The 25,190-nt window shown below is 42.0% G+C and overlaps 1 protein-coding gene across 2 annotated transcripts; it reads left to right on the forward strand.

The window, feature by feature from the left end:
* The first annotated feature begins 236 nt into the window (after nucleotides 1–236).
* SLC25A30 (solute carrier family 25 member 30) lies at nucleotides 237–24,235 on the forward strand. Of its 2 annotated transcripts, none has more exons than XM_075918997.1 (10): nucleotides 237–364; nucleotides 4,047–4,118; nucleotides 5,664–5,811; nucleotides 6,982–7,076; nucleotides 7,391–7,476; nucleotides 9,422–9,517; nucleotides 17,446–17,570; nucleotides 18,093–18,231; nucleotides 20,213–20,293; nucleotides 21,226–24,235. In XM_075918997.1, the coding sequence occupies exons 2-10, from the start codon at nucleotides 4,055–4,057 to the stop codon at nucleotides 21,265–21,267; spliced, it is 876 nt and encodes a 291-aa protein (XP_075775112.1). In that variant the 5' UTR covers nucleotides 237–364; nucleotides 4,047–4,054; the 3' UTR covers nucleotides 21,268–24,235. The 2 variants fall into 2 exon arrangements, with proteins under 2 accessions (XP_075775112.1, XP_006118059.2); XM_006117997.4 differs by lacking the exon at nucleotides 237–364 and adding an exon at nucleotides 627–938.
* Nucleotides 24,236–25,190: the final 955 nt, after the last annotated feature.

Raw genomic sequence — 25,190 nt, forward strand, 5'->3', positions numbered from 1 at the left:
CCTGGGTAATAGCCCTAAGGGGGGGGACTTCTGTGATTTTAACCTGTCACACTAATCACTGCTCCCCCTCCCCCCAGGGGCGCACACTCAGCAGCCCCTGTGCGCTGAGGTCGCCTCAGCTCAGCCCCTCCCTCTCCGATGAGCCGCCGCTGATTGGCAGCCCCGTGCGGCTCCACCAATGGGAGGAGGGGGTCGGTGCTTGGCGGTTGGGTGCCGCGGGCAGGCTTACGCAGGGGGGCGGGGCCAGAACCAGCCGGTTAAATCCCCGGGGGGCAGAGGCGGTTTCGCTGGTTTGATCCCGAGTCCTTGGCGGGGCGGCGAGTTCGCTGGGACCCAGCGGGGCGGGAGCGAGGCGCCGCTAGCGGTAAATGCGCGCGCGGGGGGGGGGGGGCACGGGGCGCCGGCCCCGCCTTGTTGCCAGCGGGCCCTGCTCGGAGCGGCTCGCCGGAAACCCGCGCCCCGCTGGAGGGGCCGCGCGGGGTTGGTTACAGCCGGCTCCTGGGGGCGGGGCCGAGCCGCGGCGCGGAGAGGCCCCAGTGCCCGGTGCGCGCCCCCCGCCGGCCTGACGTGCCGCGCCGAGCCCGGCTGCCTGGTGAGGGCTGGCGCCGCGCAGCAGCCGGGATTATGCGTCGGCGTCGGAAGCAGCGTGACCGACTTCCCCGGTGCTGCCTCCCCTCCCCCTGCGAAACTTCAGTTCCGCTTACTTGGGTGGAAACTGTCCCGCATGAACGTGCCTGCGGCGCCCGGCTGCACAGCTGCTGCTCCGTAGCCTCCCGTTGCCGGGGGGGGGGCGGAGGCTAGCACAGATAACACATGCAGGGCACGCACCCGGATTAATGTGCTACCACGTGTTTTCTGTGGGGAAATTAGTACCATGTGCTGTCAGCTGCCTGTTCAAACCTGCAGCGAGACGGCGGAGGCCAAGTGTTGCCATAGAGGTTTGGTCGTTGGGTACACTATTTGAAGTCTGTGTCTAGTGGCTTTTCCCTTGCTTCAAGACTGTTGCAAAGCGCGTGTCACAAATAACGCCTGCATAAAGTGGTAAGAGGGAAACTGAGTTGTTAGAGGGCTACCCTTAGGCTTGCTGATTGCTGCTTCCATTAACTTCTTTTGGACTTCTACATTCTGTGCGCTTCGGAACTTAAAGCCCCAGATTAAGAAGGCTTCATTTTTTTATTTGTTTCGGCACAAATAGACAATACTAACATTGGTGGTTGTCTGCTGCTCTCACTGTCAGATTATAAAAACGCATGCTGTCTCTAGAGAGGATAGACATGTATTATACCTCACAGTTCTCATAATGAAAGAACAAGGCCGTTCAGTGGAACTGAAATGCACATATGGGAGAGAGCCAATGCTAACCTTCAGTAGGAAAGGACCTGGGGATTACAGTGCATGAGAAGCTGGATATGAGTCAACAGCGTGCCCTTGTAGCCAAGAAGGCTAATGGCATATTAGGGTGCCTTAGGAGGAGCATTGCCAGCAGATCCAGAGAAGTGATTATTCCCCTTTATTGGGCTCTGGTGAGGCCACATCTGGAGTATTGGGTCCAGTTCTGGGGCCCCCACTATCGAAAGGATGTGGACGCATTGGAGAGGGTCCAATGGAGAGCAACCAAAACGATTAGGGAGCTGGAGCACATGACCTACGAGGAGAGGATGAGCGATTTGGACTTATTTAGTTTATGGAAGACAGAAGTGAGGAGGGATTTGATAGCAGCCTTCTACTTCCTGAAGGGAGGTTTCAAAGAGTATAGAGAGAGGAGAGGCTGTTCACATGAGGGATGGCAGAACAAGGAACAATGGTCTCAAGTTGCGGTGGGAGAGGTCTAGGTTGGATATTAGCAAAAACTATTTCACTAGGAGGGTGGTGAAGCAGTGGAATGGTTTACCTAGGGGGGTGGTGGAATTTCCATCCCTAAAGGTTTTTAAGTCTCTGCTTAACAAAGGCCTGGCTAGGTTGATTTAGCTGGGATTGGTGCTGCCTTGGGCAGGGGGCTGGACTTGATGACCTCCTGAGTTGTCTTCCAGCTCTATGATTCTATGATTGTAGTGTCAGCTTTTTGTTGCTAAAGAAAGGACCCAAAATTTTAGTAATGATGGAAAAAAAATCGTACTGGCTGTGAAGTCTATTTTATAGAATCATGGCTGGGCGAGGCACTTTTTATCTGAATATTCAATCAGCAGTAATATTGTGTTGTGTGCAAAAATTGTCCTTGGTAGGTATTTGTTCTAGTGTTTTACAATCAAACCATTAATTACATAGTTATGCCCACATTTTGCTAGTGCTTTGGCTAGGGAGAATGGTTTAATTGAAATAAACAGATTAAGTGTTTTAACTTTCTCATGTTTATCAAACTTCATTTTAAGTAAAGTAAAATACTAATTTATGTCCAATGCAAAAGGTTTCCATGTTTTCTTTCTTTATGGCAGGGAAGGCGAACCACTGGCCCACATGAAAAATCAGTTGGGGATCACACAAGTGAGAAGCAAAAAACCTTCTCCAAAAAACTCCAACCTTCACTGATGTGGTCTCCAACAGAGACACCTCATTCCCCTGATGTTCCAGCCCATGGGATGAGGGGAAGGGACAGAGGACTGAGGTTCAGGGCTTCCCAGAGCCATAGGCCACATTTATTTTTCTGGGGATTTTGTGGACCTCCTTAGGCACTGGGGTGCAGATGAAATGAGGGGTTCAGTGTGCAGGACAGGGCTGCCAGCAAGTGAGGGAGGGATGGGAGTGCAGGATATAGGTGGGAGGTGGGAAGCAGGAGGGGGTGAGGTCTGGGTGAGAGGTAGGGTGCAGAAGCAGGTTGGGAGTAGGGTGTCTGGCTGCGGGGGAGGGTGCGGGAGCAGTGTGGAGGTAGTGTCTAACTGGGGGGAGAATGTAGGAGCAAACTGATTGTGGAGTCCTGGTGGAGTGTTTGAGGGGGATTAGAGTATGGGGATCTGGGCATGGGTAGGGTGCTTATTTGGCTTCACACTCCTGTTGCTCCCAAGCATGACCTCCCTCCCCGCTGCTCCCATTGGCCGGCCAATGGGAGCAGCGGGGAAAGCCTCCAGACAGTGTGTCACTGGGCTGCCAATCCCCCAGTGCGGGGGTGGAGGGAAGGCGGAGAAAGTGTCAGCATGTGGAGCCACTTGCTCTGTCTCTCTCCACAAGCCAGATCTCATGAGGAAGGTCGGCGCTTTCTTCACGCGCACCCCCTGCCTCCGAGTGGGACGCCGGAGCTAGTGCTCCAGCTTTATAGTTACACAGCGGCCGCAAGGCTGGAGCAGCAGTGCGGGCTCCCCACTGCAAGGGGGGCTGAGTTCGACCCATAGACCACTTGTAAAGCAGCCATAAACCCTGGATCGCACTTTCAGAACCACTATTTAACTGAACATTAAAAGCATGCCAAACTTTCTAATGTGTTACACCAGTGGTCCCCAACGTGGTGCCTGTGGGCGCCATGGCACCCACTGAGCCATTTCTGTGCGCCCGTCGAGTGATCGGGGCTGGCCCCGCTCCCAGACGTGTGGCGTGTGAGCGGTGCCGGCCCCTGAGTGTGCAGCATATGGGTGTCCATGCTCTGGGTACACGGCACAGGAGCGGCGCTGGCCGCAGGCATGTGGCGCATGAGCGCTGCCGGTTCCTGGGCATGCAGCACATGGGCTGTTAAAGTCCTGGGCGCGTGACGTATGGGCAGCCCCACCCCTGGGCATGGGGCACAGGAAGGGCGCCGGCCCCAGGAGTGCGGTGCATGGGTGGCGCTGGCACTGGGCACGCAGCGTATAGGTGGTCCCAGCGCGTGAGTGGCCCTGCCCCTGCTCGGCAGCCCCAAAAGGTTGGGGACCCCTGTGTTACACAGTATTTTGCTATATCACTTACTGTACTATTTAACATATTATAGTCTAGATATCTCTTGCTGCTGTAGCAAAAAAAAAATGCATTTGAGGGAGGAATATTAGTAACGTATTCAGAATACTGGGCAGTGTAGTTCTCCTAAAATGCTAAAATTGTGTATAATTCAAATACCTATTAAAAGCCATTGTTTCATCTTGCAGTAAGAAGAATGGCTGCACTGAACTGGAAACCATTTGTTTATGGCGGCTTAGCATCAATCACTGCAGAATGTGGTAAACAGTTAATCTGTGTGCATGATGTATCTTACATTAGGAGGTTCACTTGCAACTCACAAATTTATGTAATATGAAAAACAAAATAGTTACTGCAACAGATTACTAACTTTAATTTAAAAGTGCTTCCAGAAGGACTTGCATTTTAAAGGTCTATTGCTTTTTGTCTAAAATATGTATTTTTGGAGTAAAAGAAAAAAATAGTCACTAACACAATTGATAATACTCAATGATATTCTTTCATTTTGAGACATACTTTTCTTTAAAAAGGCAAGTTAACATTAGAAAAAGGAATTGTTTGCTCCAGGATATATATCCTTGAGTGCTTTTTACATGTAGGGAGGGAGGGGGAGAGAGAAAGGGGGGGGGGGGAAATCTGGAAATGTGACATAGGAAATAGAGCCATAGGATTAGTACTAAGTCTTGCATGACAAGCAGTTTCAATTTAGTCTGTTGGAATTTTAGGACGGGTTCTTTTTATCTTTGAACAGAATTTTATAGGTGGTAAGGGTACAGAAAATAGAAATGACAGCAGTTAAGTAAATGGTGAACTAAAGTGTTGTATCTACACTTATGAGAATATTTTTGATTTAATAGTTGTCCCATACAGTATTATGATATGGTAGTCATCTGATGAAAGGCTAAAACTCAAATAGTGATTATAGGGGATAGAAGAAGTAAAGAAGGCATTTCTCTCTCAGGCCTAAAGAGAATTTAATATGTTATCAAAAGCGATTCCTCTTTTGGAAGAAATAATTTTCTTTTGATTAGTAGTCAGTAAGTGTCCATACAGTTTCTGATTCCCAAAAATTTTGCCCTGGTGTACAGCTTCAGATGCAAAACAATCAAGTTAGCTTTTCAACTCACTTATGATTACTATAATTTAGCACACAATCTTGATGTCCTGAATCATTGTTTTCACCAACTTTGAAGTAACACAGTACACTTATTGATCACTGTTCCTGGTAATCTTTTCCATCCATTTGCAGAACACATTTTTTGTGCATTGAGGCATGTGCAAATGTCCACCACCAGGAGAGAAACAAAGCTAACTGAGTGCTTTGCTGATTAACTGAGTAGAATTGGAATTTCTCCTGAGCAGCCACACAAGCGCACAGCTTACAGGAACACTGCTATTAATGTATGATCTCACAGAAAATTAACTTTGAGAATCTACTCTTAAGGTGCACCCATTTAGAGTCCAATTCTGAAGGCCTTTACTTTAATAAGTAATTTCTTGTTCATTGTCATCAGTTACAATTTTCAGTCACATGACCAAGGAATTTGCAGGTCCAGGCCTTCAGTTTCTTATGTAGTTTAGCACTTCCTGTTCTAACTATGATTGAAGCACTGCCTGTCCACTGTACAGCTCTCTCGAAAGCCGTCTATTATGGTTCTTTCTTAGAGTGCAAATGACTGACCCACTCTGTTAGCCTGCAATTAATTGACATTTTGATTTGTCTTTTAGGTCTTTTTTTAACTTATCTTTGGATAGACAAATGTTTCATGTTAAATTAATTATCTTTTTCCTTCCCTGGCTTTAAGGTACTTTCCCAATTGATCTGACCAAAACCCGTCTCCAGGTACAAGGTCAAACTAATGATGCCAAATTTAAAGAGATTCGTTACAGAGGAATGGTGCATGCACTAGTGAGGATATGGAGAGAAGAAGGGTTGAAAGCACTGTATTCTGGGTAAATTAAATATACTTTATGTAACCAGTTTGCATTTGTGAATTTTGGGACAGTTTATGAAAAAATTTTCACATACAACAGTATAGTATTTTATAAATAAGATTTTTTTTTTTAGTTGGCTCAAAAGAGATCATGGGGAGAGGCAAGCCACATTTTACAAAATATTGCAATAGAAGTGTTTTAGAATGTAGTGCATAATTTCAAAGTACAATTTTTTTACATCATGGTAGTTGCTATGTCTGAATAGCATCTTATTTTTAATAAAACTTACCTACTCTAATAAAAAGGTTTTCCTAATTTGCTTTGCAATCATACATGTACTGTTATAACTATTTTCATCCATTTTATATTATTTTTGAAAAATACATTCAAATAGTGCAATAGATTACCATGTAACTTTCACCTAAGTTATTCAAAAAAGGAATTTTTACTGCAATACTGTAAGATAATCCCTCTATTATTAATGTAAGTCACATACAATGGGATAGCAAAAGTAAATTTAAATCCCAGCTTCCTCCACAAAAATAACTTCATTTGTGTGGTGCCATTGGGACTCAATATGCAGTTAGCATCTACTACAGTGGCGATTAATACAGGTAAGAGCGAGCGTAGAAATAAAGGAGGAGTGTGTTTTGTTAGCTGTGGCAAACTTGTAGTAGCAAAATGATCTCATGTCAACTTGTTGCACATGCAGTGCATCAACTATAACAGTAAAACTCTACTTGGCTTTCACAATTGTAATTTTTAACTCTTTAAACTCTCATGGTTAATGTCAGGAGATACTTTCCAAGTACTACATCAGATTACAGGAAATTTAATTACTGTTAACATTTTTTCAGAGAGACTTTCAGCTAGCGGCCAAGTAGAAAATTATTACTCTCCTTACTAGTATGAATTGACAGGGTTTTTCCTCCACCCTGTAAAGAGTGGGTGGCACCACTGCACCTTCATTTTTTTTCATTCTTGAATATCATCTTCACTGAAATTCTTTTCCCCTATCTGTAACTGGTTCTAAAATCATCTGGTTTAAATGAACAAACCTTTCACTTTTTGTTCACATCCTGAATTCAGCCTGGCCTATCCTAAACATTGTTGAATGAACCATATCTGTTACCAAGATTTCAGGAAGTATTGAATGTATTTATTATTTGCTGCTTGCTATTTTTATAGGATTGCCCCTGCAATGTTACGCCAGGCATCATATGGAACAATAAAAATAGGCACTTACCAAAGCTTGAAGAGAATGTTTGTTGAGCAACCTGAAGGTGAGTGTTTCAGCTTTGTTACCATTGCTTGCTAATATATTTCATCTAGAGTTGTGTATATTGTTTCCATTTCAGTCATATGATTCATACATACATTGTATTCGTGTAATGTATGTATGCAGCTACTTTTGTTCCTTTAAAATGATTCTGCAAATTAAATTCCAACAAAAAATGAGCTGACTAAAAAGTTAACTGAGGTTTAGATCCTTATTTTAACTGCCTTTCATTAAAGAAGGTAAAGCATTGACTTGTACTTGGTGTCTTATCACAGTGTATAAGCCTGTGCTGAGAGTTTGTTTTTACTTCTGGAATAGATGAAACCTTGGTGATAAATGTATTATGTGGCATTCTTTCGGGGGTGATTTCATCATCTATTGCCAACCCTACAGATGTTTTGAAGGTAAATTATTTTTTATCAAGTTTCTCTTTTTGACATAGTTTTTTTTGTATTCTTGAGATGAGAATAGGCTGCTGATGATCATTGCATGCTGTGTTCTGTTTTAAATTTACTTGCTTTCTCAATAATTCAAAAGGTTCCAGGGGAAGAACTGAATTGTAGAAAATTCCCTCCAGCATGCTGGTCAGTTGAAAGCATGTCATTTGATTAAAATTAGTGTCTTTGGTCGGCAAGAGAACTACTTGATCACTTAATTATTTTGCTTCAGAGCACAATGAACTGCTAAAGTTGCTCTTCCCTCCTTCTTCCTCTTCCTCCATCCCAAACTTGATGTGTGCTGAAGCTGTACTCTAAATTAAAAAAAAAAATCTGTGGGAGTTGACCTACACTGCTTCTAGTGTTGTTCATTTGGAAGTATGTAGAGGACAACTTACCCATCACCGACAAGCAGAAGTCTATGGGTTGGAAAAATGAACGTTCTTGATGAAAAATCATATGGGTCAGGATCTCTATTCTGTTTCGTATGGGTGTCAAGGGGGAAAGTAGCACAATCTCTTTTGAAATTATGCCCTTTCATGGTGCAGTGCCACCGTGTGAAATCATCAGCACCACAGTTTTGGCAACAGTTTTAAAATTTGTGGGTATCTAGTGTTTAAGTAGTGATAACACTTGATCCTATTAAACTTAAAAGCTCATGGCCTGAAATTACTTGGTTGCGTTTGCACATGATAAAGCTTCCTTAGAATAGAGAAAAAATATTGCTTTTTATATAGTGCCTAATTTTAGTCCTCCTTCCTCTCAAGTAAAATAGAATGAAAATAAGTTGTTACAACTTCCTATTTCATAGAAGGGGTAGTGAAAGTATCAACACAAGTAAGACTTTATTGGCTCCCTTCTGGAATGATAGTAGACATTGTTACAGAACAATATCCAGGATAAATTTTAATGAATGAAGTTAAATGTTATAGTTCTTTGTTTTTAGAGTTAGTGTAACTTTTTAAGAAGGGTGGTGCAAATGATTCCTCTGGTTATCAGCCCTTTGAAGCCCACCTCTGCAGAGCTTTGCATATATTTTTTCTAATGCTTTTTTCCTGAAGAACAAATCTGCTTGCTTGAAATAGCACAGTGGTTATTGCCAAACTCAGAGGAAAGAAGTGAATCAGGCCTGCTTAGGCCATCTTTTTTGTTGGCAAAGTCATATGGTCAGGAGTCTGAGCAGCTTGTGAATACTCCAGTCAGAAAAGCAGGGAAATGCATGCCTCTGCAGAAGAGGCATCAGTTGGGAAGCTGGAAGCCTACAGGGGGTGCCCTGGCTGGACCATAGAGGGAGAATACAAGTGCGGTTGCCTTGGACTTGTGACAGGCTCCATTTCAGAGTGATGGTATGAATGCTATCTAGGCACTTTAGAACTGGGCTGGGTGACAACATTATTAACTCCCAAAATTAGCGATGAATACTTATTTGCTTGTCAGACTTAACATGAATTTAGCAGTTTGTCCTTGAAATATAAATTTCAGATCCAAAAAGTCAAGTACCTAATTCTTCTCAGCTGAAACTCTCATCATATTGACCCTCTGTGTTAAGATGTAACTGAGTTCAAGGGAGAACACTAAGGGACATCATACAGAAGTCTTCTGTGAATCTATTCCACATATTAGGGCACCAATTCAAAAATAGCAATGGTTTGTGGTAATTAAAGAGCTACACTGAGTGCTAGTTCTAATTCAGCTGTTCCAAATATAGCAGCTGCACTTGAAAGACATCTGATATGTAGCTACAGATAGCTGGTGTTACTGTGATAGTCATATTCATATCGATTAGAAAATCTATTCTGAAAATATTGTGAACTGTATTTTATAGCACCTCTTTGTAATATTGAGAAACGAGATAAAATTATAATTCAGTGTTTGAAAACTGATAACTGCTTTTTGTTTTGGGCCAAGTTAGATCAGAATGCAGGCCCAAGGCAGTATGATTCAAGGAGGAATGATGGGCAATTTTATGCGCATTTACCAAAAAGAAGGCACTAGAGGACTATGGAAAGTAAGTTTATTAAACTATTATACTAACCCTTCTTAGGTTGTTTTTGGCAAAAGTACATACAAATCCATTAATTATTGCACGTATTGTTGTATGTATCTCTGCAATGTCAGCCAAAATTATTGGTGTAGGATGTGCCTAAAGTTGCAGATGTCTGAATTAATATTGTAATTGCTATACTGCTTGCCATTCAAGGATTTCAGAAATGCTGTAGAATTACTAATGAATATAGATCCCCCTCTTGGGAGTGTTATCTCCATTTTACAAAAGGAGCATGTGATGTATGCGGTTAGAGATCCCCTTCCTTTAGTCACTTGATGTGCTGAAAATACCACTGAGCTCACCTTTCTGTCCCCTGGAATGCCCTACTACCCTGACCTGCAGAGGTTCTTTCTCAGGTCAACTGAAGTGATAGCACAGTTTTGGGCTCTCAGCCCACAGCAGAGCAACACAAATAACTGTTATCAACTCAGCACTGGTAAGGCTCAGTCAAAGGGACTTGACAAAGCACACAGATGTACAGTCAGTGGAACTGGAACACCAGAAATCTGTCTTACTCTGCCTAAAATTTACAGAGTAAGCTCATGAGGAGTTTGCCCTTTTTGTTGTTTGCCAGCTGGAAAAATCTACTCGCCGCGGGTGAGTGTGATTGTCGAGCCCTGTTTATAGTTCTAACAATTCAGCTCTGTCCCAGACTGCAAATATGAGAGGTTCAAAAACAATAAGGAAGAGACTCATCACAGAATAATTGCTTCAGCCTGGCAAACAATAGCCTTTGAATTTTCTTTAAAGAAAGACAGTAGTGGCTGGCTGTGAGTAGTCCAGGCGCGCAGCTCAGAACTACCATGAGCCACATTTCTTTAAGCAAAGAGCCGTGGGTTGGCCATCCCTGGCATAAAAGGTGGTTCCCTGCTGCATAAACTTGATGTGGCACCTTCTGATGCATATAATGGGCAGTAACTTACTGGAGGATTCCACACTTCGTTAAACTGGACCCTCTATGTCCCTGCTTCTGTCTAAGGCAAAGCTGGGGAAACCTGCCTATCTGGTCCACCCCATGTAGGAGAGTTGATTGCTTTTCCTTGCTATGCCACTTCCTGGGTTTTAGAGGTTTCAATTTGCTTTACTTTCAGGAGCCCCTGGCTCACATGGAGAGCAGCAAGAAGGGTTCTTATCCTCAAATCAGTAGGACTCTCCAAGATCTTGGCATACACGGGAAGGAAGAGTGGAGGGTGGGCTGCAGCCACCAGCTCTGAACTGAGCCTTCAGCCTCTTGCTCTCCTTTCTTACCACCTATTTCCCTTTCCCTTACCTCAACCTCTTCTGCACTTCTCTGCCTCTAATTGACAGGTGTTTGCAAGTGTATTTTTTACTTAGAAATAGCTTAAGCATCTTTTGAATTACCTTTTGTACTCAAATATATTTTCCCCAAACCAAAAAAAAAAAAAAAAAACCCTATCACAAGGGTTATACAAAATATGCATACAGGCAGTCCCCGGGTTACGTACAAGATAGGGACTGTAGGTTTGTTCTTAAGTTGAATTTGTATGTAAGTCGGAACTGGCATCCAGATTCAGCCGCTGTTGAAACTGACCAGCTGGCTGACTACAGGAAGCCCGAGGCAGAGCTGCTCTGCCCCGGGCTTCCTGGAATCAGCTGCTGATCAGTTTCAACAGCGGCTGAATCTGGATGCTTGGGACAGAGCAGCTGGGGCGCTGCCGGGTAGGTCCCCGCAGTGCTGCACCTCAGTGCTGTGGGGACCAACTTGGCAGCACCCCAGCTACTCTACCCGAGGTGTTCGCAAGTCAGCCCTGCTGAAGCCTGGGGCTTCCTGTAGTCAGCTGCTGGTCAGTTTCAGCAGCGGCTGACTTGGGGATGCCTGGGGCAGAGCAGCTGGGGTGCTGTCCGGTTGGTCCAGTAGTGCCCAGGAGCGGCGCTGCGGGACCAACCCGGCAGCGCCCCAGCTGCTCTACCCCAGGCATTGGCGAGAAAAGCCTGGTTTGCTGGGGGAGGGAGGGCGCTAGCTAGTGCACTGCCGCCCCCTCCCCCCCAGCAGACCAGGCTTTGCTCGCCGCGGAGGACACGGGCGGGACCGTGGCGTGTCTGGGCGGTCCCGCCGCCCCCGTCCTCCGCGGCGAGAAAAGCCCCATTCATATGTAGGGATCCGACATAAGTCAGATCCACGTAACTTGGGGACTGCCTGTATATGTTTCAAAGATTTCTGCCAAGTGGAGGTTTCAAACTTTCATTGCCTGCATGTAGCTTAAGTTCAATGACCATAGCATGTCCTCACAAGCCATCCAAGTCATGTGGAAACTGGCTGATTGGAAACTCCTTGGCAAGTATTTCTGCATGTGTACTTTGTAATTTATTTGGCACATGATTGAATGCAAATCTCTCTAGCAAGTTTAACTTTTTTTTTTAAATCTACATTTTCAGTATTGCTTCACCAAAGGGATAGTGCTTGCCATATGTTATCTGGGATATGATCAGAGCCATGATTTAAGCCCCAGATCTGCACAAAACACATTCATACAACTTTAAAAAGACAGTGTTTAATGTTAAAGGTCACCTATTTTCCGTCCCCCGTCTCAAATATCCCCGAGTTTGGATAGTCAACTCTGTCAACGCCCTTGAAGTAGAGATCATTTCAAGACAATCTGAATAAGCATGTGGCTACTAGAATGCTTAGAAGAGTCAGCCTTTAAACTGGGCTTCTCTTACCTCTGCAATAAGTTACTGTCAAAAATTGTCCTCTCTCCAGCTGAAAACTCTTAGGATACATCTACACTGCATGCTTATCTCAAAATAAGCTATTCCATAAGAAATACTCTGAAATAGCTGATTTCGAAATAGCACATTTACACTATAGAGAAGCCTCAAAATTAGTCAGAGGCAGGCTTCCCTAACGTGGATGAGCTACCTCGACAGAGCCCCTCAGAAGGCACTGGGGAGTAATTACTTTGAATGGGCCCAGGGAGGAACTATTTCAAAATAGCAACAGTGGAGCGTCCACACTACAGCTATTTTGAAATAGCTATTTAGCAATAGGCGTTATTCCCTGTGGAATGAGGTTTATGGAAGTCAGAATAAGCCCTTTGTTATTTCAATTTTATTTCAAAATAACATTCGCTGTGTAGACGCTTGCGTTATTTTGAAATAACGGCTGTTATTCTGAAAATGCACCCTTATTTACCTTGGTGGCTATTCAATATTTCTTTGTCACAAGAAATAGAATTTTAATGAATTAACCTCAAGTTTGCTGTTTACCTTTGTCTGACTTAAAATTGAAAGACCTTTAAATTAATATACTAATTTGGTGTAAATAGCTTCAGTATGGGGAAGCTTGCATCATTAGATGAATGTTTATGAAAGCAGGGGACCAGATGGGTATGATGGGTATGAGGTCTAGTCGGGGGTTATTTTTGTCCAGTAAAAAAAACCATGAAATATCAGACATAATATTAAGAATCAGAGCTAGTTAAAAAAGGAGAAATCTGTGACTTTAAAAAAATCTTTTCCCCACACTTAGAAATATTCAGCAACAGTAGGTTTAATTTTGTTTTCCATAACCCTTTCAAAAAGTTGCTTGTGTTTCCTACTCCCTTTTCACAAACTGGTGGATAAGTTTTAAAGCTCCCCCCCTCAGATAAAAATACAATCCAGGCTTGCTTCATCCCAATTAGGGATGTTAAGAAGCATGTAATTTGTTAATCATGTGATCAACAACAATTTTGTCAACTACCCAATTAATCGATAAGGGGTAGCACTGCCACCACTCAATTCTAGCTCCTGCCAGGTCCAGCAACTCCTCCCGCTGCAGCTCCAGTTGTATTGCAGAGCCGCAGTGCGGGATTGATGCTGGATCCCAGCACCAAGAATTGGCATGCAGGCAGACTGGCTCAGTCCCAACTCGTGCTGGGACCCAGCATCAACCCCCACTGTGGCTCTGCACTATACGCATTAGAGACTGGCAAGGGAGTTGATGCTGGGTCCCAATGCAAGCCAGGATTGAGCCAGCCTGCTAAAAAATGTACTTTCATGGAGGAGAGGGGGAGAAGAATGCTCTGTCCCCCCTGCTGGCCCCAGGCTCCATGCCAGGCTTCCTCTTTGAAATGCACAAGAGCCCCAGCAGGAACTCTTGTACATTTCAGAGGTGGAATGCCACTGCAGCAGCCTTGCCCCCTCTCAGGGAGCTAGAGGAAATGAGCTTTTAAGCCGGCTCCCCCAGCACCCCCTCATCTCTCTCATCTCCCCCTTGCTACCTCCTTCTGATAGAGGCAGCAAAAGAGGGAAGCGACTAGTTGCTTATATCCCTACTGCAAATGAGAAGTAGCAGCAAGAACTGTAAAAAATGAGAAAAATCTCTATTTTTTTTTAAAGAAGACCATTAGACTGATTTTTGGCTATACCACACCTCTCATCATCACAACAACAAATGCAAGCTTTAAAGAGCTGTCAGCCTTGGGAGACCCCCCCCCCCCATATTCAAGGGAAGAATTCACATTTCTCTCTGTCCCCAATATTTCAACTAACCCTTTAATGGTATGTATTTCAGTATCTTTTTTTAAAAAGTGTGTTCACATCAGAAAAATTCCCCTTTAGTCAACCTAACCTAAATACTAGCATGAATGAATCTATGATGCAGGCAGACCTCCTTGCTTCCTATCAGCACTCAGAATGATTTTTAAACAGAAGAAGGTAGGAGAGAGGGGGCATGATTTGAGTCTAAAATTTTGAAAGATGCATGCGTGTGGTACAGCAAGTTCAAATGTTGAAATGTATTATTCAGAGTTCTCTACAACTGGTTTTCTAAAACAGCTAACAATTTCTACCTACAATGCGGAAAAACACTAATTTATGTTTGATACCAAAGATTGTATAAATGTTATCACTAGTTGCTATACACTTTGTACTTACCTGTAACAAGCAATCCAAAGTACCCTTATACCCTGAATGTGTCCCATCTTGAAATCTTCTCTGATTCATCATCCGTGTCCTCACAACATCAAATTCCCCGCCGCCCGAGCCCCTCCGCGGCTTTGCAAAGCCTCGGGGGAAGCCGGCAGCGGGGCATCCCAGGCGCGCCTGGGATGTATACCCGGCGTACAAGACGACCCCCGATTTTTGGGGGATGTTTTTTAACATCAGAGGTCGTCTTGTACGCCGGAATATACGGTACTTGGCATTAAATAGCATTTAATGAACTTATCTTCTCACCTGTAACTACAGTCCAGGGTTTTCAAATTTGCAGTATTGGTCATATCCTAGCACGTCATGGACTGCCTCATAAGTCATTCATGATTATAGAAAATATGTGGTGATTACTCAAATTCTATGCATGAAAAATATTCACATTTCCATTAGGGATGTTAAAAACCATTTTTGTCAATGTGTACCCGCTAACATTTTCAGAGGGTACACATTTACTCAAGGGGGAGAATTGGCTTTGTGAGCACTAGCGCTTGCCTTCCCCCTCGACACTTTGCTGCCTCCGTTAGAGGCAGCAGTGCAGGGGGAGGGACAGGGATTATATGTAACTATGATGGTTGACCAGTGAGCCCAGGCTCCTTGGTTAACTGTTCAACTGTTTAAACTGTCACATCCCATATTTCCATCTGTGGAGAACAGCTAATGGTTAGTCTTTGAAAAATGTAGTCAGTCTACTTTAGCTCTCCATTTAATCTCCAGCCTCAGTCTCTTGGTTATTCTGAACTTACTGTAAGATGAGCCACCACCTTCCAGCTCTCTGCATACTACCAACAGCAGTCTCTAGTAGGGATGTTAAATTTAGATTAATTAACTAATCAAATAGTCGATGGGATTTCCATTGACTAGTCGATTAAGTTGATATGGGCGCCTCTGCCTTTGAACTGTAGCAAGAACCCTGCCGGGCTCTTGCTACAGTTCAAAAGTGGAAGCCCCACAGGGAGCTGTGGAGCCAGCGGGGGACTCCCCCACTAGCGCCGTGGGGCTTCCTTTTGAAGTGTACAAGAGCCCTGCCAAGGCTTCTGTACATTTCAAAAGAAGAATCACAGCAGAACTGGCGTGCGCAGACACTGCTTTGCTGTCCACTCGTGCCATTTCCTCTGTACCTCTACCTCCCCTGCCCCCCATGGAGACAGTGCTGGGGGGAACTGGCTTAGCAGCCGGCTCCCCCAAGCACCAACTCCTGCTCCCCCACTTGCTACCTCATTTAGAGGCATCAAGAGGAGGGAAGCGACTAGTCACATCACTAGTCATAGAATCATAGAATACTAGGACTGGAAGGGACCTCAAGAGGTCATCGAGTCCAGTCCCCTGCCCTCATGGCAGGACCCAGTACTGTCTAGGCCATCCCTGATAGACATTTATCTAACCTACTCTTAAATATCTCTAGAGATGGGGATTACACAGCCACCCTAGGCAATTTTATTCCAGTGTTTAACCACCCTGACAGGAACTTTTTCCTAATGTCCAACCTAAAGCTCCCTTGCTGCAGTTTAAGCCCATTGCTTCTTGCTCTGTTTTTAGAGGCCAGGAAGAACAAATTTTCTCCCTCCTCCCTGTTAACACCCTTTTAGATTCCTGAAAACTGCTATCATGTCCCCTCTCAATCTTCTCTTTTCCAAACTAAACAAGCCCAATGCTTTCAGTCTTCCTTCATAGGTCATGTTCTCTAGACCTTTAATTATTCTTGTTGTTCTTCTCTCGACCGTCTCCAATTTCGCCACATCTTTCTTGAAATGTTGCGCCCAGAACTGGACACAATACTCCAACTGAGGCCTAATCAGTGCAGAGTAGAGCGGAAGAATGACTTTTCATGTCTTGCTCACAATACACCTGTTACTGCAACCCAGAATCATGTTTGCTTTTTTTGCAACACCCTGTTGACTCATATTATCTTGTGGTCCACTATAACCGCTGGATCCTTTTCTGCATTACTCCTTCCTAGATAGCTGCTTCCCATTCTGTATGTGTGAAACTGATTATTCCTTAAGTGGAGCACTTTGCATTTGTCCTTACTAAACTTCATCCTGTTTACCTCAGACCATGTCTCCAATTTGTCCAGATAATTTTGAATTATGTTCCTATCCTTCAAAACAGTTGCAACTCCTCCAAGCTTGGTATCATCTGCAAACTTAAGCGTATTCTGTATGCCGATATCTAAATTGTTGATGAAGATATTGAACAGAACTGGTCCCAAAACAGACTCTGCGGAACCCCACTTGTTACTCCTTTCCAGCGGGATTGTGAACCGTTAATAACTACTCTCTGGGAACAGTTATCCAGCCAGTTATGCACCCACCTTATATTAGCCCCATCTAAGTTGTATTTGCCTAATTTATTGAAAGAAAATCATGTGAGACCATATCAAATACCTTACGAAAGTCTAGGTATACCATGTCCACCGCTTCTCCCTTATCCACAAAACTCGTTATCCTATCAAAGAAAGCTATCAGATTGGTTTGACATGATTTGTTCTTTACAAATCCATGCTGGCTGTTCCTTATCACTTTATTATCTTCCAAATGTTTGCAGATGATTTCCTTAATTACTTGCTCCATTAGTAGTCGACTATCTGATAAGCATACTGGTCGCTTACATCCCTAGTCCATAGAAGTTAGTTTGAGAACATCTGTTGTAGGTCATGGCTGAATTGTTGGTGGGGCAGTATGGGAAAGTTTGTATTGCCGCGATGCTTTCCCTGTTCTGCAGACTAATGCCAGTCCCCAGGGTGGTCTTTCTGGGATCTTTTACACGCCTTTATACCATACACCACTTCATTTTTGGAAAACAATAGTGTATATTCTCAGTCTAAAAGCACCTAGGAACTATGTTCATAAAACAAGTTTTGTAATCTAAAATGTAATGGTATTTCTCAATTTCTTCAACCAGATATACATGATTCAGTTTTTAAAATCTCAATTATAATACACTTGTTTTGCCAGGGAGTGTCCCTCACAGCTCAGAGAGCGGCTATTGTTGTGGGAGTGGAGCTGCCGGTCTATGATCTCACCAAGAAACACATAATTATGTCTGGACTGATGGGAGACACTGTGTATACTCACTTCCTGTAAGTCTGAACAAGCATAAGAGTTACGTTTTCAAAAATCTAGATGTATGATTACATACCCTTTCAGAGTAGAAATTCATTTCTTAATGTTGGAGTCTACAGAGGATGTACTTCTCGTATTTTTTTTCTCACTGTCAGTTGAGATGTAAAGACATCTGTTAGGTCTAAATGTTTCTCTGTAGTAGTTTTTCAAATGATAGCTCATGCCATGGAAGCCAATAGTCTTCTGTGGTACTTGCATGTTTTTGGCCTATATAAACATTTCTATGCTCCTAAATACCTGTAGATGAGTGTAAAGGGAGGATTTTTAGTGTGAGGTTTCTTCCTGATTGTTACTCTGAAGTTTAACAAAGTAAGGCCTGTGATGTATTTTCTTCAGATAAATTAACTGAAAAAATAGTTAACAGAAATGCAAACATAACTTTTAGTTATATCACAGATATTTTTAATTTTTTCAGGTGTGTTTTTCTTTATTTCGAAACTGCTGGTCATGTTTTTTTATGATGGTTTATCTTTCATTAGTTCAAGCTTTACCTGTGGATTAGCTGGAGCACTTGCATCAAATCCAGTTGATGTTGTGAGGACACGGATGATGAATCAGAGAAGATTTCAAGATGGGACACATTCAGGGTATAAGGGTACTTTGGATTGCTTGTTACAGGTAAGTACAAAGTGTATAGCAACTAGTGATAACATTTATACAATCTTTGGTATCAAGTGTTTTTCTGCATTGTAGGTAGAAATTGTTAGCTGTTTTAGAAAACCAGTTGTAGAGAACTCTGAATAATACATTTCAACATTTGAACTTGCTGTACCACACGCATGCATCTTTCAAAATTTTAGACTCAAATCATGCCCCCTCTCTCCTACCTTCTTCTGTTTAAAAATCATTCTGAGTGCTGATAGGAAGCAAGGAGGTCTGCCTGCATCATAGATTCATTCATGCTAGTATTTAGGTTAGGTTGACTAAAGGGGAATTTTTCTGATGTGAACACACTTTTTAAAAAAAGATACTGAAATACATACCATTAAAGGGTTAGTTGAAATATTGGGGACAGAGAGAAATGTGAATTCTTCCCTTGAATATGGGGGGGGGGGTCTCCCAAGGCTGACAGCTCTTTAAAGCTTGCATTTGTTGTGATGATGAGAGGTGTGGTGTAGCCAAAAATCAGTCTAATGGTCTTCTTTAAAAAAAAAATAGAGATTTTTCTCATTTTTTACAGTTCTTGCTGCTACTTCTCATTTGCAGTAGGGATATAAGCAACTAGTCGCTTCCCTCTTTTGCTGCCTCTATCAGAAGGAGGTAGCAAGGGGGAGATGAGAGAGATGAGGGGGTGCTGGGGGAGCCGGCTTAAAAGCTCATTCCCTCTAGCTCCCTGAGAGGGGGCAAGGCTGCTGCAGTGGCATTCCACCTCTGAAATGTACAAGAGTTCCTGCTGGGGCTCTTGTGCATTTCAGAGAGGAAGCCTGGCATGGGGCCTGGGGCCAGCAGGGGGGACAGAGCATTCTTCTCCCCCTCTCCTCCATGAAAGTACATTTTTTAGCAGGCTGGCTGACAGGCTGGCTCAGTCCTGGCTTGCATTGGGACCCAGCATCAACTCCCTTGCCAGTCTCTAATGCGTATAGTGCAGAGCCACAGAGGGGGTTGATGCTGGGTCCCAGCACGAGTTGGGACTGAGCCAGTCTGCCTGCATGCCAATTCTTGGTGCTGGGATCCAGCATCAATCCCGCACTGCGGCTCTGCAATACAACTGGAGCTGCAGCGGGAGGAGTTGCTGGACCTGGCAGGAGCTAGAATTGAGTGGTGGCAGTGTTACCCCTTATCGATTAATTGGGTAGTTATCAAAATTGTTGTTGATCACATGATTAACAAATTACATGCTTCTTAACATCCCTAATTGGGATGAAGCAAGCCTGGATTGTACTTTTGTCTGAGGGGGGGAGCTTTAAAACTTATCCACCAGTTTGTGAAAAGGGAGTAGGAAACACAAGCAACTTTTTGAAAGGGTTATGGAAAACAAAATTAAACCTACTGTTGCTGAATATTTCTAAGTGTGGGGAAAAGATTTTTTTAAAGTCACAGATTTCTCCTTTTTTAACTAGCTCTGATTCTTAATATTATGTCTGATATTTCATGGTTTTTTTTACTGGACAAAAATAACCCCCGACTAGACCTAAATATAGTTTTTAATACCTCTTGACTAGTAAAGTTAATTAGTTCTATAAAGCTTCTGTCAGTTTGGATCATGTAACTTTAAATATGGAGCAGTGAAAATTGTCATGGTTAAAATAAGATCTTAATTTGATATTGGGAATATTTGTTGTCCTATTGCTAATTCTACTAGGAGCTCATTGAGCAGCAGGCTTAAATTACACATTCCCATTAAAGGTTTTGGAGAGATAGTCATGACTCTTTTCTTTGCCCATAAACTGGATGGGAAATAATTCTGCAACATTCCCAGTCTGAGTTGCTATGAGACATAAGACTATTACTGTGAATTAAACCAAATGTTTTCCTCCTCCACAGAACACCTTGGCATTCATCAAATAAAGTACTAGTTGTTCTTTGGGTATAATGTTTCAGTGAAACTTTTGTTTCATTCTTTCCTCATTCAAATGTGATTTTTAAATATTTGTTTCAGACATGGCGGTATGAAGGCTTTTTTGCTTTATATAAAGGATTCTGGCCAAACTGGTTGAGACTTGGTCCTTGGAATATTATTGTATCCTCTTCAGAAGTGTTTGGAAATACTTATTAAACTTGTCTGTGAAGAGCAGCGGGCATTGAGTAGACACACAATTAACTAGTGAATTGTACTTCATATGAAATATTTGTAACTTGTCAGTGTAAAAAATTTAATCTCCATCTCTTTATAAATGGAGTACTAGTGGTATCTAATATATTAATATTCTCTAAGATATACACAAAATTGAATCTCTGAATATAATCTTTTTCAAAACACTTTTTCCTTTAGCCCCCAATTTCTCATTGCATGTTTTTATATTGCTGTTTAGTTGATGTAATAGTGACCAGGTCAATTAGCAATTGCAGATGATCAAGATTTTTAACACCACTTTTCTACTATTATATAACTTGTATAGTAGACCATTTGCTGTCTGATTAGCCTTAAGTTCTCATTGCTTTGTGAGAAGCTAAGAGGCAGCTGTGATATTCCTTTCTTTCTTCCCACAAATGAGAATCTGCATACCTTTATAGTTTCAGCCACTAAGAAGATAAGAGCAAATATAGTGGGTTCCTCTCCTGCTGTGGCCTCTGACCTTTCCCCAACTATAACTTGAATGTTTAAAGTGCTTGGGCTAGAACTTGTGGAAGGATTAGGCTGCTCTAGGAGGCACATTCTACTTGTAAGAGTGACATGCACTGAAATAAGTTTCTCTTTTAGCAGTTTGCTATGATTATTATTTAGATATTTTTCTCTGTGCCAAAGACTCTAGGGAACATTATAGTAACTGCCAGAGTGGAATGACCTATCTTGTGGTGGTGAGGATGACGGGAGACATTTAATGACAGACCAAAGTTCCAAAAACATACAGTCAATAGTTAAGTGAATGCAGTAAGTATTATGCATCACAAATACGTTAAAACCAAAAAATGCAAATATCTGCACTTGTTTTCCTTGACCAGTTTCACCAGTTCTTTTTGACGTATGAACAGCTGAAGAAATTGGACTTCTGAAAGATGCTAATTGTTAAATTAGTAAACTGTGCTGACATGGTATCTGAAATCAAAGCCTCTTTTAAAAAAATGTTCTTCAGTGTTTTCTCATCAGAAAAAGGTCATCAGAAAAACATTGTAAATCAAGACCACACACAAAATGTCAAATGTGGATGCTTAACTGATCTGCCAAACACTGTGCACCAATTACTGAAGTGGAACCTAAAGTTGGCAAAACTCCTATCATCTGTTTAAATGCTATTGGACATAATGTATGATATAACCCCAAAGGTTTTTCTGCTGAAATGTACATCTGGATGAGTTCTTAATAGGAAAAGAGCTACAACGTTTGTCTAGAGGTAAGTAGGTAATGGAAGAGCCTCACTCTTGTCCATGTTCATAAAACGTAATGTATTAATGTCATAAATATTTTATTACATTCTGACATTTTCAGCGCATTGGAGTTCAAATGTATGATGCTGAAAATGTTGTTCCCAGTGATACTCAGTCTTTGTAAAAATATTTGTTAAAAGAACTTCTGGATTCAGAGCACATTTCTGTTGCTTTTTTATCATTTAAATGTATATGTAACTTATATTAGGAGCAAGGGAGCTGCAACTTAACATAACTTGTAATGTCACCATTTTGCATGATTGAGAAGTCTGTCATTTAAGACACCTTTTTCTTGTTCAATAGAACTCTAATGTGGTTCACCAAGAAATATCTGTGGACTTTTTAAAAAAATTAATAGAGCATTCACTCCCATTTTCCTTTTGTGTGTAAGGGAATTAATTTTTTAGTACTTGTTTGGCTCTTATGAAGAGCTTTAAGCAATTACTGGCTATCACGTCTGAAAGATGCGTGCCACGTATTGCAGCAGTTGAACCACTGAGACCTCAAGAAAAGCAGACGCTTGCATACATCCCAAAGATGTATTACTACCTTCCTAAACAAGAATTATAGTAGAATTGTGCTCATCCCTGTTGTTTTCTTTCAGAAAAATGAGTCAGTCAAGGTTACTTAAATACTACTTTTTTAAAGAGCAGTGAGCGTTGATGACTCTGCAGGATTTACTTTTGAGTTGTGCAACAAAACATGTTGCCATAAATTGAACTAATATCATGATTATTATATGGATGCAATTTATTCAGTTATAAAAGCATGGGGAATGTGTGGTGTCTAAGTGAAGAATGCTTATTATGCATCACTGCACTTTGCCATGTAAGGTCATTACAGTGTACAGTTGTGCTGTATGGTGATTTCATCTAGATACATTCATTATCAATATCTGCATATTCATACATTCCACTTAAAACAATTCATGTTCTATTGTGAATTTCACTCTTAGCATTTCAGTGTTTAAATGGCTAATTTCAAGATGCACAAAGTAGGTATTTTTAAATGCACAAGGCACTTTTCTTCTGAAAATATCAAGAGTTAAGGTAAAAGCATAACTTTTCAAATGCTTTGAATGTTTAAGGTAAAAATTATGTTGCATAATTATGCTCAGAGAATGCTGTCTGTGTTACTGCAATTCTTAAGCTTTTGTGTAGAAATGGTTGTAAAATATTTTTGTACAGAATGTAAACCAAAATTACGGATGTATAACAAACTTTTAGAACGAGTAATATGCATTGCCCCAAATAGAGGGACACTTGCTTACAAATAGAACCTAAGGATTGTTCTGAGGCATTTGGTGGAGTGTACTTGGGATGGGTCAGTAAAGGAGAATTTTTGCTGATAATGCAAACTGTGTATTGTAGTTCATCATTATTTAGCTACATTAAAATTAGGTTACTGTATCTAGAAAAAAATATTTCAGATGGCCTCAATGGGCTAATAGTAACAAAAATCACATGGGAAGGTCAGACAAGCTAATTCACTTCCAATTTCACAGGCCTGCAGACCAAAGGGCTTCATGATAGAAAGGTCAGACTGTCCTCTGGATGTTGAGAACTTAACACCAGAGTCTTTTATCCTAATTGGAATGACTTTGTTTGGAAAGGGTTGCTGTGGGGAAAAATGATAATCCTGACAGCAACTGTGAGTGTTTAGAAGCTTTCCTAGTTCTTCATGTCCCAGTGTCCTTGATAGAGAAGAATTATTGTTTCCCAACCTCTTCTAAACCATAAATCTGTTACAATAGAAAAGTGTTTGGATCACCTTCCCATCTAACTATAAACAAAAGGAAAGGTGTTTGCAGTTTCCCAAAGTAAGAACCCATCCCACAGATACTGAAAACACTGGCCCACAATCGTAAATGCCATGAAGACCTCAAAATAGACTTGTCCAGTAACACCAGGACTCTTAAGCTACGTTTCTTAAGGAAAAGTCTGTGGAAAATTTTAAGCTAAGTTAAATGTTTGAATTTATCAGTTGTAATTGTACTTACATCTACATACGAATAGTATGAGGTTCTTGCGGAGATGCTCTATTTTGTGCTATGACTGTAATGTTCAGTGCTTCTTAATATGCAGAATAGGAAGGCTACCCCAATCCACTGTACCAGAAAGCTGAATTTGTGGGCAGAGTGTATGCAAGTCTGTTACGACATTTGCAGTAATATTCACCACCTGCCAAATGACACTACTAACCATTCATGCTGCAACTTGTAACACTGAAAGGGATATGCAAATATTAAGACAATCCAAGTAATTCTTTTTATGCCAAATATCATTTAATGAGACGGAGACTCATAGAATTGCATAGCTTTGTTTTTCATGCTAGGTCATATCTCTGTGTTCTGACATATTGAACATTAGCTTTGTTCAACCCAATTTGTTACTGCTGCGCATACATTTATTGTGCTAATAAAATTATTTATTCATGTAGAATGTTACAGGAAATTGTTTTTATGCTTTGAGTTACTGTTGTTCACATGCCTTATCTGCATGGGAAAATGTCATATCTCAGCATAATAAATACATGTGGGGAGACTGTAAAATGTTTTGGCCTGTACAGATCTAAAATACATTTTTACTTGAAGTCACTTGGCATGGTTTTTGTCTGTTTCAACCAATACTTATTGCCAGGGCTCACCAAGCAGCAGCGAGCCTTGCTCACTAGCTGCGTGGTTCTGCGAGCTGCACATGCGCAGGTCATGCGGCGCCGGATGTGCTGGCTTGTAATCTACTCGCCACGGGCAAGTAGATGATATGATTTATCGAGCCCTTCTTATTGCCCTTATTCCTAAGAGTGAAAAGGAATTACAAAGTAAAATGTAGATTTCTACCAACCTACTGATATATTGAAAGTTTAACTATTGTCTTTTACAGTGTTTTTTTTTTTTAAGTCCAAACTCTCTTAAAGTACAGAGGTGCTGTGGCAGAAGAAAGCCGGCATGTAAGGCTGTATTTTTAAATGTACATAACATGCCAATTTGCATCTAGCTGGACTTTAGAGTGTCCCCCCCTTCTTTGCTGGGAAATTCCAGCAGCTGATGACAATTGCCACTTTTGTCTCCTTTCTCCCATAAAATTATTTTGGATAGGCTTGGGGAACCACAGCCTTGCTACAGACTTGGAAGGGAGCAAACATCATCCAGGTAGGATGATAAAGAAAGGGGATGTGATAGGCTGGGTGGTCAATTCGGAAGCAGCTCAGGGTATGTCTACACTGTAGGGCTTTCCCGGATAAACAGCCATTTTCCCAGACAAACTACACTTATGTCCATGCTGCTGTTGCATACTTTTGACAAAAAGTCAGAAGAACAGAGGGCTTTTTCTGGCAGCAGTAAACCTCTTTCTATGAGGAAGAAGTCTTTTTTTCCAAAAGAGCTTTTTCTGAAAAAGGCATGTGTGGACATGGAAGTGGGTATTTTCGAAAGAAGAGGCTTCCAGGAAATAACATAGGTTCCCTGGTGGCCACTCCATCCAAAGTAATCAGAACTCTATAGTTCCTGTCTCCTGTCAGCTCTTAAAGCTGCAGGCACTTAGGACAAGCCT

Source organism: Pelodiscus sinensis, chromosome 1, assembly GCF_049634645.1.
Source record: "Pelodiscus sinensis isolate JC-2024 chromosome 1, ASM4963464v1, whole genome shotgun sequence".
In the NCBI taxonomy this organism is placed as follows: domain Eukaryota; kingdom Metazoa; phylum Chordata; order Testudines; family Trionychidae; genus Pelodiscus; species Pelodiscus sinensis.

Coding starts and splice junctions, on each gene's coding strand:
- SLC25A30 (XM_006117997.4), top strand. CDS start 875: ATGTGCTGTCAGCTGCCTGTTCAAACCTGCAGCGAGACGGCGGAGGCC. Junction 4,119..5,663: donor ATCAATCACTGCAGAATGTG/GTAAACAGTTAA, acceptor CCTGGCTTTAAG/GTACTTTCCCAATTGATCTG. Junction 7,477..9,421: donor ACCCTACAGATGTTTTGAAG/GTAAATTATTTT, acceptor GGGCCAAGTTAG/ATCAGAATGCAGGCCCAAGG.